Source organism: Microtus oregoni, unplaced genomic scaffold (assembly GCF_018167655.1).
Source record: "Microtus oregoni isolate MIOR12 unplaced genomic scaffold, Mior012 000048F_ref0000485, whole genome shotgun sequence".
In the NCBI taxonomy this organism is placed as follows: domain Eukaryota; kingdom Metazoa; phylum Chordata; class Mammalia; order Rodentia; family Cricetidae; genus Microtus; species Microtus oregoni.
Window position 1 is genome coordinate 11219307 of NW_024543222.1, and position 19405 is coordinate 11238711.

The following is a 19405-nucleotide window of genomic DNA, read 5'->3' on the forward strand; positions in this document are numbered from 1 at the left end:
GCAAAAGGGCAATTAGCAACCTTTCTCAAACTGCTCTAAGGGCAGGGCCCCCTCATACTTCATGGAGACTATATATATCAAGTGCCCACAGCTGACTAATTACCTTAACTTTTCTTATTCAAGTAATAAAATCTTCTGATTACTTACAGCAAAATCACTGCTAATAAAAGAGCAGTATTTGGCAACTGCAAAATGAACTCAATCTCAAGCAGGGACGTTTATGATTACAGTAAGAACAAAAAATAGGAATCGGAATTCAAAAGCCCCAGCAACTCAGAGAGAGCAACGGGACTTTGTTACAGCTGATGTATTTTACCCCTTTGTGTCATTTTTATGAGAACAGACACGGCCAAGTGCACACATTAGCTTCAGAGGCAGAGCGGAGAAAAGGCTGTGGGGGAGTGCACATGTGCATGCATACAAGCATGTGTGTGCTTTCCCTTTGGCCATCAGACGTAGCTTCAAACAACCATCTTATTATTTTACCCCATGAAAGTTAATTTATTGCCTGGAGAAGAGTTAAAGGAGTTCTTGAAGATGATCTCAGACTATGTTCCTTTTGCCAAATAACTACCCCTAATTATAACATCATACCCATTGGACATGGATAAAAGGAACAAGTGACGGTTCTGTGGTACAGCCGTTCACCATGACACAGTTGCCACATTTGTCCTCCCGTGGCAACACTTCAATGTATGAGAGCATTATTTCTACACATTGAGCTTAGTTTATGCAGCAGAGATGTACCTAAAAAGTCCCTAAGATAAAACCACATCAATGTCCATGATCACAAGGACACCACAAAAGTAATGACATACTGCATACCAGACACCATTTTAAAGATATGAATGCAAACTATTGAAAAAACTTAAAGCTATGCAGAAGTGCCATTTTAGCATCTAGGAATCATAGCACAATTTGCTTCTTGCATGACCTTTGTGACCATCAGCATGGGGGACTTTTGTCCCTATTTCTTATAGGGTTGACAACATCTGGCAGGAGAAATTATAAGGATGTACAATAATTTTATACTTGTTGAGAACATTAAAGGAGGAGAAGTATTCTCTTTGATTAGAAGAAGATATCAGAAGAACGGTACTCACAGGGTAGTCTCTGTCAGAAGACAGAATTATCACCTATGCCCATTGCTCCCCTCTAAAGATGGCTTTAGCTTCCTGTTCCACGGCTCAGAGAACTTCACTTTTAAAAACTATACTCCACACATCATTGTATATTCATGCTCTTTTGTCTTTTGCCCTTCATGATTAAGTGTACCTTAATCATTTTTTTTGCAATTTATCTGTTAGTTAATGACTAAACCTAACTTAGATGCCCTCAAGATGGCTTGGATGGATATTCTTTCATTTTATCTTATTACCAAAATGGTAGCCAGTAAGCTGAATTCATTGTTATTTTATAATTTAATAGACATGCTCTGCATATTGTAGAATTTTGAGGGTCTACAAACTATAATGAGGATAAGCTGTAACCCCTCCTCTGGAAGACACAGCCATGTAAGTAGCAACATTACAGCAGAGAGTCATTTGAAAGGGTTTGCTGAGGTCACTGTCCACAAAAGGAGTTTTGGGTAAAGAGTAAACAGAAGGGAGGAAAACTGCTAAGGTCCCCTCTAAGTTTTTTGGGGGGAATAGGTAAACATCTCAGCATACACAAGCACACATGGACAAAATTAAGGTGTTACGGCACTCGCATCTACTATGGTGGAGAACAGTGCATGGCGCTGGGAAGAAACCACAGAACTAGGTCATGCAGCATAGTATGGGCCATGCAAAGGCAACAGGAGCATTTTACTCAAACGAGTTTTCTAATCCAATTTATATTTCACAAAAGATCATTTTGCTACTGTGAAAAGAACAAGACAGTAGAGAATCAGGGTATGCATGTGAAGGGTTAGATTAGGACAATATATAGAAGTAAATGGACAGGAGACCTGTGTGGGGTCTGAATCTATAGCACTTCCCAGCCACTGGACTAAAAGAAAGGGGAAAAACCAAGACAGATCCCAAGGTCAGCTTCAGTGTGAACATACAGCCATGCTTCCCTACAGACAGGGGGAAGGTAAGGAGTCAAGGCTTCACCTCTGGACAGGAAGTGTAGACTGGAAGATGTCTATGAGCAAAGTAAGAGAGGACTCAAAGGAGGTAGAAGGTGCCAAAGGGGGCCAAGCAGAATGTCAAGGGTTGGTAGATACTGAAATGAGAGATGGGCAATTGGAGGTTTTAGCATAAGATCAATGAAATGCTGGTGACCACTTACTAGAAGTACAAGAGAAAAAGTGAAGGGTTTGGATTCCAGCACTGAATGATGGAAAAACTAGAGGCAGAAAAAGATGAAAAGGGGGAAGTAGCAGGAAGACTAGGGCATAAGCAGAAGCTTCAGGCATCAGTGGGTAGGACAGAGTTAGTAGTGGGGCAGTGGAGAAGCAAGGCTCAGGGAGAGAGCAGCGCAAGGTGGTGGAGATGCAGTGCAGTGAAACTTGGCGCTAAACAGGGGCTAAAGGCAAATCAGTGAGGCTGCACCACAAGAACTTCACACCAGTGAGCACTGTGCCTGCAGAATGAGTTAGGTAAGAAGGGAATCCTGGAAATCTGCATGGAAGTGTTTGATTCCATGCTTTCTTCTAAGGGGAGAAGGGGGAAAAGAAATGAAACATTCTAGAATCTGTGGCATCCTACTGATGGCCATCTATACAAGTTTCCCCAAAGGGTTTATGCTTGCTAATTTAACATTACACATAAAGAATTTGTTTTAACAATGTTTATAGTTTAATTTATAGTTGAGAATGAAAATTCTATTTTTAAGACCATGGAAAACATTACATAATCATTAACTATGCATCATCAAATGGTACCAAATCTTCAAAGCAAATGGAAAAGCCACTTTTTATTCTGAGCAATAGATAGCAAATTGCTAATACAGCACAGGTATACATTATCTTGAGAAAATTTGTTAATGAATATTATTGATCCCAAAGACCACTAGAACATCAAAACATAATCAGTTTTGACTTTAAAGTTCATCTGAATCTATGTTCTACATTTATAATTATCCTAAATTACTTAGTTGCTTAGCTATTTGGCCGAAGGTACTGCCTATTATTCAGTAGTATATGGAACAAAAGCAGTGTCAGAATCTGCTTTCACATATGGCTTCTTTTCCAGATCAATAATCAGATAAGGAGAACTATTTAATGCAAAGTAAGTGTTTTAAATTTGTTTTGCCTTTAAAAAGTTTGAGTTAATAGATTTTACTTCATTAGCCAGAAATTCGCCTGCACACATTAGCACTACAAGAAGACTGCAATAGGAGAGAGGCTCAGTCTCCAAATCCTTCTTGTCAAATCTAAGAGATTCCAATCAGCCAAACACCTCGCTAATAGTCATGGGACTGCTGTTTTAATTAGCTGCTGATATTTCTGACTAAGAATCTCGGATGATGAAACTGTTTTTCCTCGTATTGAACCGGCTTGGCCCAGACTAGCCTGTCCCGCAGTGACATGTATGTTGAATACAAATCAGACAGCACAGCTTTAAATCTGTGTTGCAGCTCTCATTTCCAATTCGAGAACTGTACCATAATCATAAGCTTCTGCTGGATGAAAGGGAATCAGCTCTCTGAATATTAGCTAATGCCACATTTGCAAGTCCTGAAGAGATCTGTGCTGTTAAAAAAATAGATCATTTCGCGTGAACCTATATATATGAATTGCTTTGTACTGCTCAGCTGATAGAAGCAATGCCTGTGCTGGGATTAAACCCTTTTCATCATAAAACCTCATCTGGTTCGGAGTCCAAGTCCATCAAACCTTTTTCCTTTAAAGTCCCGCCTTTGATTCTACATCAATTTATTCAAACCGCAGCTGGGTGGCTGAAAACGAAAGGACAGCATCATTTAAACCAACCATGTTCCCAACTTGAAAGAAGGGCTATAATTAAAAAAATGGGCATAAAAGAATGGAAATGGGATAATATTTTTTAATGGTAGTTCAAAGGCCGACAGATGTCAAAGCCTTTGAAGATGTCAGTACACTGAGCAAGAAGTTGCCATAAAAGAACTCGCCTAAGAGGTGAAGCGGCTTTTTAATGGCTGCAGAAACCCTTGCAGACACATCCTTGTGTTTTTAATTTGTCAGAGCTTCTGCAGTATTTTCAGATTAATGACACATGATGATAACTGCATAGCAGACATATTTTTATACTTGGCTAAATGAATAGTTTATTTCACATTCTTTTAGAACTAGATAAGAATAAGGACACTTTGCTCTAGGAAGTCCCAAAGTCTTCTGATTGCTTCACATATTTATGCTAATTCTGTGGGACTGGCTCAATTCAGCTGGCTATTGCTGCCAGCTTTTGTTCTTTAACAGTCGGATTGCTTGTAACATTACAGTTCACATGTGGTAGTTAGGGTGTGTTCCACGACAGTTTCATTCTTTTCATGCACTCGGAACAATATGTGCCTGAATAATTAATTTGTACACCAAGTCATGTCAAATCAAATAAATGTTTAAAAGCATTCCAGAGCTCAATCTAAACAACCACAGGCTACCATGGGGTTCCGAGGAGACAGAGGTGCACAAGAGAAAACACCGCAGCTGCAACTACAACTTGACCTTAAAGCGCTGGTGAGCACCCTACGAACATTTGGGGAGGAGGGGTTCGAGCAGCCACTCATCCGAAGAGTTCTGACATGTCAATTTGATTTGTTCTGCAAAACTGCCCTCACAATATTTATGAAGGTTAACCACAAATCTCTAGTGAATAGTAGCAGAATCTTCTCCCACTAATGGGTATGCCTGTAATTTATACCCACGATGCTGTACAGGTGAGAAAGAGTTCATGGGTGTTGTAGTTAGATGGATTGGGGTTCAAATCCTATCTTTTCATATAAGAACAACTGGTTGGACTTGCCTTCCCATCTGTGAAGACTGAGATGACAGTACCTCCTCCCAGAACATGTGGGACAGAGTTGAACATATGCTCAATTCCCATTCTCAAGCTAAAGAAGGTACAGGAAAGAATTAGGTCATTCTCATTGAAAATGGTTATATTTCTATATACAACAGTATCATATTTTAATGAAAATATTCATCTTTATAAAGCAGATGTTGAAATTTCCCGCTGTCCCACAAACAGCAATTTGTGAACATTATCATTGTTTCCGCTAAAAACACCAGCTAGCCAATTCCTACAGTATACAACTTTTCCTTCGACAGACCAGCCCTGCAATGACACTCATGGCTGCCTCTCTGTGGATGGGGTGCCAGGGTAGGGACTGGGGCATAGCAGCAGGAATAGCATTCTCAAGCAGAATGAAGCTGCTGATTGAGAACTAGAGAGCTGAATCAAACAGTGTGTTTCAACCTGAGGAGAGCAGGAAGCCTATTGTTTAGTTCTTAAGCAGTTGGTCAAGCAGCCTCCACCTGCCCCTCAAGTTTTCTATGACAGGGAAAATTTGAGGGCCCAAGGAAGGGCCCATTTTCTTCTTCCATCTCTCTAGGTAACTGGTGATTGATTAGCCTTCGTGACAGCTTCAAACTGGGTGAAGCTACCTTGAACAATCTCTCCGTCTTGTCCGCATTTTCCTACTACTGGCCTTCCTGTCACCCATCTCCAGATGCCCAAACCTCTGGATAAACCTCCAGTTGTTATGCTACTGGAGGTTATTACTCTGAAAATCCCCCTGCCTTCTCCTTTTTCTCTTTTCACACACCCAGTTTCATTTTCTAGTATAACGGGTTTCAGCTTATGAGAAGAATATAATTCAAGAAGATGTTACAACATGGCCTCTGCGCTAGCTATATTCTCATTTCCACTTCAGTGTTCAGATTTTCACTTCACCAAGGACTTCCCCACTTCTGTACATCATGCTCAATCATCTAACTACGGATGCAGAAAGATAACCAGGTAGTACCCACTACCTCATTTGTAACACTTCCTCCATTTGCTAAATTGCCTGACAAGGACCTTTCACCAAAGGGCTTCCACCCATCCCATGCTGACCTTAGCCCTTAGGTGGTGCTGGATGTTCTCCTTCTGTTCCTGACTCCTCAAACTTGGGATTGAAGGAACACCCAAGAAAAGCCTGCTTTATTTTCCTGCTAGAACTGAATTTGTACTTTACTGGGTGATTCTGGCAGTGAACCACATTCACCCAGAGGAAACAGAAAGCCCCTCTTGTTACTGACTTGAGCAAAGTTTCATGTGGACCTGAAAATGTGCTACTTCCAAAAGCCACAGTGGGGCTGGAGAGGTGGGTGGGTGTCCATGATACTCCCTACACCACTAACACGCCTCCTGCAACCCACGGCTTGCTCAGTCACTAGTGGCCCAGGTTGCTTCACTCTTCTGAGCCTTGTTTCCCAGCTCCTTGCAGGACTCCTTAATCGCTCCGTCCATGTCAACTGCAGAACTATGGGAGGCAGCAGCAGTCTTCACAGGCTGATGCTCATCGGGTACACTGGTCTATTTCTGGTCTATATCTACAGTTTCCAGTGTGGCAATAAACAGCCTACCATGGAGAGGGTTGTTTAAAAATACATGTCCATTTCAAATCCCCACAGCTATCTAGGTGTCAGCCGTGAATTTACAGCATATTAAATGTTTGTTCTAGGTTCTCTTCCTCTTGACCATTTTCTCTGTTTCTATTTCTCTCACCTTTCCTTTAAGCACTATGTCTCTCCTGATTCTCTTCTGCTGCCTCTGTCACATGCTTTTGACTCCAATCTCTTTCTAATGGTGATGGAGAACTTTCTTTTGAACACAGTCCTATATGTCCACACAACTCAGTGGCATCAATAGCTGAATGTCTAGTAACATCAAACCATAGCTCTGGGGCTCTCCCCTCTCCCTCGCTGCCTTATCTACCATTCCTATGAAACTACCTTAGATAAGAATACCATCATCATTAGCTTGCTTATATAAAAACTCATATAGAAATAAACGTGAGGTACTATTCTTTGAGGAGTGATAATTCTACAGCCTTTACTAGGATTTTTATTTTCAATATTAATCCACTCTAATGTGGTTTCATAGTGCAATCAGAATAGGTAACAACTGAAGATTTTGGAAGATGTAGTCTTTGTATTTCTGAATTGAACAGTTTAGCTTTCCCAGTGCTTTGCAGCTGCCAGCAGAGAAAAGAGATCAGTGGACCTGCCTAGCACCAGACCCTACACTGCAATACCAACATGCCAGGCAAGAATGTTTACTGGGATAACAGTGGCAACTGCTATAGGATAATTAATCACTCTCTGATCAGATGTGAGGCCTGCTGTACAGGATGGAATTTAGTCCCTGGCACTGTAATCCTGGTCAAAAGCCCATGGCTGGACTTTGTTAAATGGTCAAATTGTCAAGTTGCTTGACATACTTATGTTTCTGACCCCAGAGCCTGGGATTGTCTCAAGTTCGGTCAGAGCAGCTTCCTTGTGCAGGAACAGCAATCAGTGCAGAGATGAGTATTTAGTCAAAGTGTTGAGAATAAGGTACCGAGTCCTCAGCCTTGAACAGGACATCTACAACAACCCTACCATCCAGGCCCAGGGAATATTACAGGAAAGGAGGCAGAGAGAACTGAAGGCTGGGGAGAGTGCTGCGGAATGCTGTCTTCGGTCTGTTGCAGCCCTGAACTCACAACTGTGGTTACTGCACAAGAACTGTACAAGATCAAGACAGCACAATTCCAGCACCGAGGGGGTGCATGATCTCTAGTCGCCATCCCTGACTGAGGAGATATTGGAAGTGAATTGTATCTAGGACTGGGAGTCATTCTTTAGGGTGTTGCTACTGGTAGGCCTCCCAAGTTCCAGTGGATGGCCATACACCAATATACATATGGGCAGCACTAATTGTACCTAATTGTATGTATGTATGTATGTATGTATGTATGTAGTATGTATGTATGTAGTATGTATATCTATCTATCTATCTATCTCTCATCTATCTATCTGATGTGTCTTGGGAGTGGATGTTCTGGGAGTGCATGCTGGAAATTGGAGGGGAGAAATGAGGGTACATTGATCATATTTCATTATATATATATATATATATGAAGTTCTCAAAAATATTTCTAGATGATTTTTTCTTGAATGCCACCAGAAAGGTATTCTATGTTTTACCCAAAGATTGAAATATCTGAACAGTTGGGCTGACTGTAATATAAAGTGTAGAACACCCCACATTTTAAATCTGTGGCTTTTATCAAGGGCCAGCTTCAACAGTAATCTTTGAGGAATTGAGGAGAAAAAAGTCTTGAAGGCTTGTCCTCCACTTCTCTTCATGTACACCCAGTATGGCCATATCTGAAGTTATCAAATGACTTTCTCAATAAGTGCACATAACATTTACATTTCAAGCATATGTTTTTTCAGACAACATTAATGAACACATACATTTTTCATATTAAATTACAGTTTTAGAAATATTAAAACAAATAAGATTATTAATAATTGCTAATATAGGATATTAAGAAAAACAAATTACCTTATTTGTTTTAAACTTTTCAAAGATTTGCAATTTTCAAATTTTCCTACTGGAAAAGTCACTTGTTCTGGGATTTGGCCTGGACACTGAAATCTCCTTTTCATTTAGTGGTCACTGTACTTTTGTTGTTGTTTTCAAGACAGGGTTTCTCAGTGTAGCCCTTGCTCTCCTGGAACTCGGTCTGTAGACCAGGCTGGCCCTGACCTCAGAGATCCACTGGTCTCTGACTAATGAGTGTTGGGATTAATGGTGTATGCCACCATCACTGTATTACTGGGAAGATGCACACACATGTCTAGAGACTGGTGCTACACTTAAAACTGTCCCTACAAGCAAGGAAAAAGTCTTAGAGTCCATAGCACGAATTCTAGTTGGTCTTAATAAAAACCCAGAGTCAGACATAAGGGCTAATGCTGAAGATTAGAGAAGCAGAGAGGCCAGCCACTTGACAGTTCTTTTACCTCTACCAAAGCTCAGACTGAAGAGGCGATCCTGTCCTCAGACTGCATCTCCAGACTCCATCTGTCTCCACCAAATCACAGACTGTAACTGTCTCTACCAAACCTCAAACTTCCACTGTCTTCACCAAACCTTAGACTGCTACTGTCTCTACCAAGCCTCAGACTGCACTGAGTTCCTGTCTCTTCCCCCTTATCTTCCTCTCTCTACCCAGTCATGTCACTCCTGTCTTCATCTTCCTAGTGCTGGAATCATCTTTGTGTGGGCTCTGTTTTTCAATCTTGTTAGCCCAGGGTGGCCCTGAACTAACAGAAATCTTTCTGCCTTTCTCTCCTGGGATTAAAGGTGTGCACCACCACTCTCTGGCCCCCAGTGGCTTACCTCTGCACTCTGATCTTTAGTCAAACTCTATTAGTTGAAACACAAACAAAATATCATTACAAGATTCAGTCTCTTAGTGCCTCAAATTTCATTCTCTGAAATACCATTATTTCATATTAAATGAATTTTATTTAAATCTTTGATCTTCAATCTAAGGGGAAAAATACAAATGAACTAGAAAAATAACACATGTTCAAACTCTGGAAGTTTCAATTGTTAATATTTTCTTATTTCACATTGTTTTTTCCAGTTGTTGAGTAGACAAATATCCAAAAATATTAGAAAGATCAGCAAAAAGAATAATTATTAAAACAAGTGAACTTTAAAAATTGTACTTTATATTTGTTTCAAATCTTCAAATCTCAACTCATTAATACTGACTTCAATATTTTAGGTTTAATAAGGCCATTTTTATTATTTACAAAGTTTCAATTTAAGAAAATATTTTTCAAATTCTTTCTGCATATGACATTAAATTAGTTTAGAAGAAGGACCATAACTTTTCTGCACTTCCCTTCTTTCCTCCTCAAATATAAGTTCTCCTTTACATCAATTTCTGTCATTTTGTCATTAAAGTGGCTCAGTTGTTAAATATCATTCATATCATGCAACCAGGCATGATTCCAATTAGTTCAGAATAGAACCTAAATGACAGCTTAATAAGCTTCAATTTGCCAGCTCTTTGAACATTTGATGATATCATCATTTTGCCAATCATTTCTTGCACTCTGGTTTCAACTTCTCTGTCATGAAAAATTACCTCAACTATACAAATGAAGACCTTAGGGATGTACCTTACAGAACTGATGGGGTCAGAAATCCAAAAATGGCTTTTCTGAGACTTCAAGGAAGAAGATAGTCACCCAATATCTCCTCAAAGATTTCACCGAGGCAGAGGTGAGGAGCAAGAACACGGCACTAGAGATAACTAGAGGCATTTCCCAATGTCAGTGTTGTTAAGCATATACAGATATAAAGGCCCACTGCAGTTTACCGCAAAGGAGAACAACAGTCTTGTTCCACTACAACTTTACAGCAACACTGAGGACTGCAGGCATAGAAAGAAACACAAGCTGAAAGTGCTTGGAGAATATCAGCATGGAGACAAAGGCCCTGGAGTCTCTCCTGTGCCGCACAAAGCTTCATGTAGAGGCCTGTGCATTTTGTTGTCATGTCCAATTTTTTTCAAAAACCTAAAATCTTTTTCTGAGAATGCTCTGACATTAAAAAAGCCATTGAATTAAGAGTATGGAGCCCTGTTTGCTAATTCTGTGACCTTGGGCAAGATGATGTCCTTGAATCCAAAGTTCCTTATAAACTGAAGTAATTGAAATGCGGTCCTCTCTAGCTGACCCAATCTGAGTATATTACCACTAGCACTACTACAATTATTATTAGACACAACATTACCTATGAATAACCTCTTCATGTGAGTGCTGGAACCACCTATGTTCAATGATTGTTCAGCCTATGTGCCTTGCTGAACTGTTTTGCCACTACAGAGGGATCATGTTCTACTCTGTATTTAATTAACTCTTTTTCAAGAACAATTTTAGTATTTTCAAAGAAACCCATTAAGTATAATGAGAACAAAGAAAGATTTTTAAAGCAGTCATTATTAGTTGATACAAGGTTGTTAATTCAAAAGGAATACTTTATACATTATTATTTAGAAGGATTCTCTTTAAATGAATATTCTTTATCTGAAAGTGGACCACATAGCATAGCATGTAGTTTCCATGGTAACTAACCCATCTTAAAACTATGCATAGAACTACAGATACACTGTGATTCTTTCAGGAATGAACCATTCTTAGAAAAATAAATTACCTGTTTCAGTTTGTAATTTTGCTTAAACTTCTCTTTTCCATGATGAAGATTAAAATGACTCATTTACGTTTTTACTTTGTAAGGTGAAAATTTTGGAATTATAATGGAAAAAGAATCTGGAAATCTTTTAAAACTATAAGCTCTATCTTTACTTGAAATGACATATTTCTGCCTCATTAAATTCATAGTAATAGTTATACATTTTAATTTGTATCACTTACAGTTACACTGGAATATTCTGTACAGCCCTGTAAAAGAAACCACTGTTGGCTACAAATAAACTATCTTCTCATCAGGATATCTATATCAAAATATAAGGGGAATTTTCCACCACTTCAATTTGAAAAAATATCTGTATGATCTAGGATGGTATTAGAAGAATAAAGAATTTCCCCCACAGACTTTTTACAAAATACTTAGTTAGGAAATGTCTACTTATATTTAAGTTTAGAGAAATACACCAGTTAATGGTGACAAAGCATCTGAAGAAAGCAGATCATGGTCGTAATGAGTTTTATCAGATAACTTCCTTAAAAGTCCTGTTTTCTTTTTGCAAATAAAAGTGAATGGCGGAAAGTCTTTTTCTACCAGCCCTCTAGCGCCTAGAAATAACTTTGTATGCTGCATGGAAATCCTCTTAACACTTAGAACACACTTAATTCTCCTCCACTTTCCCGACAATACAAATAGCTGGGTATGTGAGGGACAGCTATCAAAGTGTGGCGTGTACACAGCTGGAGCACCAGACAGCCACTCGGATGTGACTGTGTCTCTAGCAGAGGAGGTGAAGAGCAGGCAGGGTGACAGTCCAGCAGCTGCCTCATTAAGTTAGGGAAATAAAGAGTCACACAGTTTGGGTTTTCTAAGCAATTAGTTTGGTGTGACCCAAAGAAATAAAACTCTTTACTCCTTTAGAATATGGGAGTAGCAATAGATACTGACGATGAAATACTACTTTGGTCATTTAAACATAGACATAAATATCTTGTCTTCCTGGAACTGATTACCATTTGATTTTCCTGACTAAAAGTTTCACAGTCAATTCAGAGAAGAGAATGTAATGTAAGGAAGAAAGGCATTGGGAAATTAGCGAACATCTAACTTACTGATATAACTCAGCCATGTCTAAAAGGTTACTTTGAGATATCTTACTAGAACTCAGGTCCAGCAGTAAGTGACAGTGCTAGAACTTGGTGGAGTTGTTACTCAGAATATACTTCCGTATGATTCATCATGTCTGAAAAGGTAGAGCTCTCAAATAGCTTTGCTCTTTGATTTAAGAAAAATGACATTCTCAAGAAATTAAAGTGAAATTTAGCTCATTCACATACAGTATACGACCTACATTTGTGAAAACTCTCAAAGATTCTAACGTTTCCCCTCTGATACTTGAAAATGTTTAATCCACAGAAAACATTATCAATTTTATGTCAGTCCCATAAAATAAATTTATACCAAAATGAGAGTTAGGGAGAAGAGTCAAGGCTTTTCTCATTGTCAGGGACAGCTATCAAAGGCTTTTAGACTCATATACGTCACCATCTTTTCCTTTTTGTTGTGGCTTCTAGGAGGCTCACAGGTTCACCTCACACTTTACAGAACTTTTTACCAGTGTAGATGTTCTAATCTGACCAACATCATCTATGGCTCAACTACTATTTTTGATCATAAAGTATGAAGTTATTATAAAATGCTGCCTATAGCCATTTTTGAATTTATTAGTTATACAAAGAAAAGTCAGACATTTTTGATAGAAAATGCTATCTGTGTCCACAAGTTGGTGTACCAATAACGATCAGATTGCACGGACTGCTCAGTCAACCCTTGGAGAAATTTCAAAGGGTTATAGCAATGCTTAACTCTGTGCAGTACACAAATTTAATTATAAATGGGAATTTATAGTTTGTGCTCATATATGCAAATTAATAGAAAATACAATGTTGTTAAAGTGCAATTTTAAAAGTATAAATATCTTCTCAGGAAAAATTTTAAAGTAGAGGTCTATAAATTCTACATTTTAGAATGTGCAGTAGGCACAAATTCTTAGTGTGAATAAAGCAACAGGTTGATATACCTACTTACTATGCAAAAGTTATTTAATAATGATCAGAATCATGATTGTCCATTTAAAATATCAAAGATACTCAGTACACCAATGTTATGCAAAATCCATAGTGCAATGTAAGTGATTGGTTTAGCCTACTTTTAGACATTGCTAATAACTTTCTCCAAGGATGCTGTCCTGAGGAGGACTGACAGTGCCTGGCAGTTTCCCTGATTCCTAGATGTGTTTATCCTGCAGTAGGTCATATGGACATTCCAAAGTGTTGAAGCCACCTTTGGTGTGGATCACGAAGGCTCCACAAAACTGTCTTTTGGTATTCCTATATGCCTCTCATTCAGGCTGTTCACAGATAAGAACAAAAAATCTCTAAAAGGTTCATCATCCTAAACTGACAATTGACAACCACAAGTCAAGGAAACATGTTTTATTTTTCTTCCAATATAATATAATAAACTCATATGTGACAATACAAAAGCAAAATAAGAACTGCATATAGAACTGCCATACTAGACAAAGCTTTGTAAGATGATATTTATAAATTTTCTTTATATTCAAATGAGATTGAATCAATCAAATCATTCTCCAATTTCAGTAAGAGAGTATTGGCAAATGAAAAATATTTGACAAAAATCAAAGATTTTTACATGTGTTGATTTCTATCAACCTGGATGCTTTTTCTAAAACATGAGCCTAGACAGACCCAGACTGAACAAGTAACAATAGTGACAAAATTTGATGTGCATTTTAGGAAATATAATTATCACATGATAACATATCCTGCTGTTAAAAAGTCTGGAGAAATACAGCATACACTAGAATAATTAGTTAGTAGATGAGGTCATGGCTAACTGCCCTTAGATGTAATACGGGTGCCAACATTGTTTTAGAAAAGGGGACTAACAGAATAAAACCTAATTTGTTATAATTATAATGCTATTCACCAAGAGGAAGTCCTAGTTGGCAAGACGCACATTGCAAAGGGTAACCTCACAGTAATGGTTGTCTCTCAGCATATAATACACTACATATTTGGAAGGAGTTGAAATGACTTAGTTTTGATTATTATCCTCATTATCAGAGTCTGATGGAAGAGAGCAGCGAACAAAGCCATTGCATCCAAAATAGACAGTGCAGGGCTGTTCTGTAGCTAAGAACTGCAAGTAGTCCTTCTTATAAAATGGCCTCCAATGCTAAACCAGATGAGCCAAATTTAACTGAAAATCAAATCTCTCTGGAAATAAAAAATTATACAATATAATACCTAAGGTATATGAGGTCTTTTCTGCATCAAATACCACAGTGATTTTTGTTAACTTCTGTTTTGAAAAACATGAAGCTGTTTTGTGTATATTTGTGAATGGAATTTAGTACCTCAAAGGTATTATACATTAAATTTTTAGATCACAATCATGAAAAGACATAATATAAAAATTTAAGAAGGAAACTGAGTTCATATCCTCAGTGAATCACCAGAGACACACATTATTAGTATTTTGGTATGCATAGATTTTTAAAATGTAGTTATTAATAAAAGTTCTTTAAGGTTGCATTCTCCAAACACAACTAGGCAACAATGTGTGCCAAGATATTTTTATTTTGCATAGGAATGAATTGGGTCTGCGTTTGCATTGCTTACTGCATTCCATGACAACAATCCAAATTATTAAAACGCTCTAAGAAAGACACAAAATATGAGAAATCTCCGAAACCAAAGCATCTGAATATGTCACAGAGTCAGTCCAGTTAACACTGTGATGAGAATAAGCCCAGGGAACAGCCATATTGGACAATTCCTGTGGCTGAATTACACATAACAGTTCTAAAATTTTTCTTTTGTTATGATCAGATGAACCGCACCCTACATGGCAGATACGGCATATGCAAAAATCACAAAGACTGCCTATAAATTTGGCTTCCGGTGTGTCAGTTTTCCACCATAGCACCAAAATAGTGGGTATTTAAGCAAACTAATGGATTTTATTCTATCTATTATGTAATTTTACCATGCAAACAGATCCCGTACTGACCCAGACCTCGTGTTCCTTAAGGGAAGACAATGGTAAGGTTAACATTACATACGAAGAGAAAACATGTTAAAAAATTACAAGAACAGCATATATTTTCTAAAAGTTCTAATGAGGTTGTTACCAAAAATATAATGAATGTTGTTATAAACCATATGATTATCTTGGAGCAATGCGTACTACATTAATCACCTTTCAGAAAATACATAACCATAAAACAATCAAAATATACTTTCCCCATAAATGTATATATTGACAGAAAATCTGCACCAAGTATACTCCTATTGCATCAGTAACTCTCTGAAATAAAAGACAAATCAAGGTCAAATGAGAAACAACCAAGCCCAGTCTTTCCTTACCGCCATCGCTCGCCACTCAAAAAATTAACATCTTCTTTAATTAGGAATGTTTTGATGTTTAAGTAATTACAAAATTGCTTAAACACATACCATAACAGAAGATTTATTTTGTTATTTGGAAATTATATTATTTTGGAAGGAAGGATAACCAGGGCTTCTCTGTGCTGTCGTTAGCATGTTTGGATTTCAATGGCAAAAGAGGTCTTTAGACCTAGTAGATGATATGGTATTGTTAGAAAATTATCTTTTTATTGTTGTCAATTTCTCTTCGATTTTTCTTTAATAAAATTTCACAGCAATCTGCTCAAGAGGATATACTACAGGGCCTTGATTATATATCCCTTAAAGAATGTATTGTACCACAAAGATACATACCCAATACGCTTTTTTTTTCATCTGAAATTTATAAAGATAATTTTCCATGCTGACAGTGCACATTTCATCCACAAGTTTGAAGAGTCAAATGCTACCACAGCTGGGGGTTATTCTGCCAAATGGCTTCCAACAGGGACTACAGAGATGGAGGCTAGGAGGCATGTGTGTGTGCATGCAGGAAAAAGCAACAGACCTGATGGGAAATAGCCCTTCTCTGGAGTCATTTTTATCAATTACCATCCAAGTAAGCTAATCAAACGTAGAGTCTGACGGAAAAAAGCAACAATAGGCAGGAAAGCAAATATTAAAGCAGCTGCTTGATTGCCTTCAGAGATTAAAACAAAAAGCCAGGGGTGAGGCTAATATATTTCTTAGGGATTTTCTAAGGCTGAGTGAGGGGAGGGGTAAGGGGCATACCTTTAAAAAAAATCATGAAAGGAACTGAGACAAGATTATAAAAAAGGGACCAAGTTATAGCGCGCCATGGGATTTTTAATCTGGCTACCTGTGGTTTCTGTAGTTAAAGCCTCATTCATCCTCCAAACGGCGTGGGGTGGGGGTGTGGGCAGGGGGAGAAAACAAAAAAATCACATTTATATGTCAGTTTTGCAAATGATCAAACAGCGTGCATCAAGAAGAAGAAAACAAAAAAACGCTGATGACTTTTTAAAGATAGACACCCGTTTTAGCAAATATTATTGATAATTACCTGTGCATCTCGTTTCTTGGACTCTTGAATTTGATTTTCGTGCTCCATATTGGCAGCGCGAAGCTGTTTCTCCAGGTTTTCAATTTCCCGTCCATGGTCTCGGACTAGGCTATCCTTCTCTGCGTTATGCTGCTGTAATAGGTGCGTCTTCTCCTGTTCATGCTCCAGCTTCAGCTCTACTATCTGATTGGACAATGAGGAGGACAGTTCATCAACAGAACATCCTTGTCGTCATGACAACTCATGTACAGCTTAATTTTTCTCTAATTTGTCCAAATTGAAAATTTTATTTTTGCGTCATTATTACCTCACCCTTAAAATACCTTCATTTGATGGGGAGCATTTTTTCTAAACTCCTGATATTCAAGATACTTGTCATATTTAGGAAATCCTTTGCAATCTGTTGACACTAATGTCTGAATACTGAAAAGATTTGCATTGAATACTAGGAATTTCCTCCCCAAGAATTGGGTATTGCTGATCAGCAATGGTTGTAAACGGTTAATAGTCAGTACGCTTTGCTTTCTGCTTGAATATATACATGTAAAAAGCAGCAATTAAATCGATCAGTTCCCTTTATTATTTTCCAATAAAAGACCTGAGTTAAATATGCATCTGGATTATTATATATATAGTTGTCTTTTAGAAATAAAATGATAAATTTCAAAGCTCTATTATCTCTCTGTCAGCTACGGTACACCAACATAAACAGATGTTATGTCTTCCAGAAGGGCACCTGCTGTGCTGCAAGCCTGCGCCATGATTTCATAAAAAGCATTCTCTTCTCAGGATCCTTTCCCAGTCCACTCCACACTGGAGACTGTGACCTTGGCCAGTCTTAGCCTCTCCCTGCAAGACTGAATGGCAGCCTGAGACCAAGGGCCTGGTTGCCGCAGCTTTGATACTAATCCTCCCAGACTGCGCACAATGGCACCCTACCTGGCCTGCAAACTATAGCCAGCCAGGCTGTCTTTGAAGCAGGTGATGAATAGGGGACTGCAGGAAGCCAGCTTCCCCAGTGAACTCCAGGCCACACAGCTGCTAACAACAGTCACTTGGATTTTTCTTCAGTTTTGGTGGATTTCGGGGAGGGGGTGCTGTTGTTTAGAATATGTTGTGTTATTTTCTGCTTGAGAATCCATTTTCAAAAAAGCTAACAGTAGGAGCCTGCTCCAAATCGATCTTGTTTCCTGCACTGAATCATCAGACTACCTTATCTTAAAGCTATAGCAGTCATTTCTCCAACAAAGCACACACACACAGCACTAAGTCTCAGAAGTCATTTTCCTACAAAATTTTAGGCTTTCATTTCCTAATCACAAATCAAGTATCAAAACATAAACAAAGTTTGCTTTAGATTAAAACATATGTTTAAAAATATTTTGAGTTAGAAATCAAAAGTAAATTTATAATCATTCATAAATTTGTTATACTGTTTAGAAGAAATGTATGCTAATGCATGAACAACTTGAACATACCACTTATAAGCATGTTACAACAACGTATAAATAATATTGAAAATGTGTTTTTCATCTGAGACGAAAGATGCATTTTAGTGAATTCATTTAAAATTGGGTGTTTGCCCTATCTTATTCCAGTGTTAGCAGTAAGAGTAAAAAATGAAGTAGCTTTTAAAAATAATATAAACTAAGTAACCAAGTAGTAAATAAAAGTTTTTTATTATTTAAAATAAATAGATACATTTTATTCTGTGATCCATACAACTAAAATACTAATTTCAATTGAAGAGAAAGATTAAAAAGTGACCATTGCTGGAGCAGATTTTCAGCAGCTAACTATGAATTATTGAACTGGAATATCTTTAGTTCTTAGACACATTATTATTTCTACTCAGTGTTATAATATCAAGTATCATTATAATAAAATTTAAAAGATTAATCAAAATTATTCAAGCACATTCTATAATGAAGTAAAGCAAAAAGAGGCATAGAAAGTTCTACTTGGATCTTTGAGAACTTTTTAAAAATTGCGAGAATAGTTATGATTTAAGATTGATAGAGAGTAGAATATTAATAGTAGCCAAATAGCCTGGGACTAGAAGGAAAGAATTACAGAATATTTTCCTCCCAAGGACATAAGCCAAGAAATAGGACTGAGGCCCCTAGTAATAATGTCCGATTGTTTCCCTTTATTTTACAGCAGTTTTGTATACAATGTATGGGGTTATAGCCACCCCATTCCTCTTTGGTATGCCCCCTTCCTTTATTTTGAATGTTGTCTTCTTCTCACCTAGTCCCCAAGTGGCTACATGTAGAAGGAGCTGCGGGCTGCTTCCCACCGCCCAGCTCCTGGCTTACTGGGCCTCCTTATAAAGTACAGTTAAAGGGTTGCTTACAGGTGTGTGGGTACTCCCCCCAACAGGCTTTACATACAGGGATGAGGGTTTTTACAGCTGTGCATAGCTGGGGCTCCCCTAGCTTAGTCTTTTCTGGCCGATATACTCTGCCCCCTCACAGAGGCCAGGGTAATTGAAGGGGCAGCAAGACAGTCGGATGAGGGTTTATGACTCTCTCCATCCTTCAGTGAGGAATTCAGGAAGGATTTTCTGTTTCAGTGAAGCTCAAGTTAAGTGGAACGATCGGGAAAATTAGTTAAGAATTCACCTTTGTAGGTGGAGCTCAACTTCAGGATAGGGACCATGTCTTAACTTTAAATTCCTATTAACTCACTTTATGTCT

General features: G+C 38.1%; 1 protein-coding gene across 2 annotated transcripts in view; it reads right to left on the bottom strand.

Annotated features, from left to right (window-relative positions):
* Cep112 (centrosomal protein 112) overlaps positions 1-19405 on the bottom strand; it is a 396051-nt gene that overhangs the window by 189863 nt on the left and 186783 nt on the right. For both annotated transcript variants that reach the window (XM_041635859.1, XM_041635858.1), the window contains exon 20: positions 16707-16889. In XM_041635859.1, the coding sequence (XP_041491793.1) occupies positions 16707-16889 (183 nt within the window). The remainder of the gene's footprint in view (positions 1-16706; positions 16890-19405) is intronic.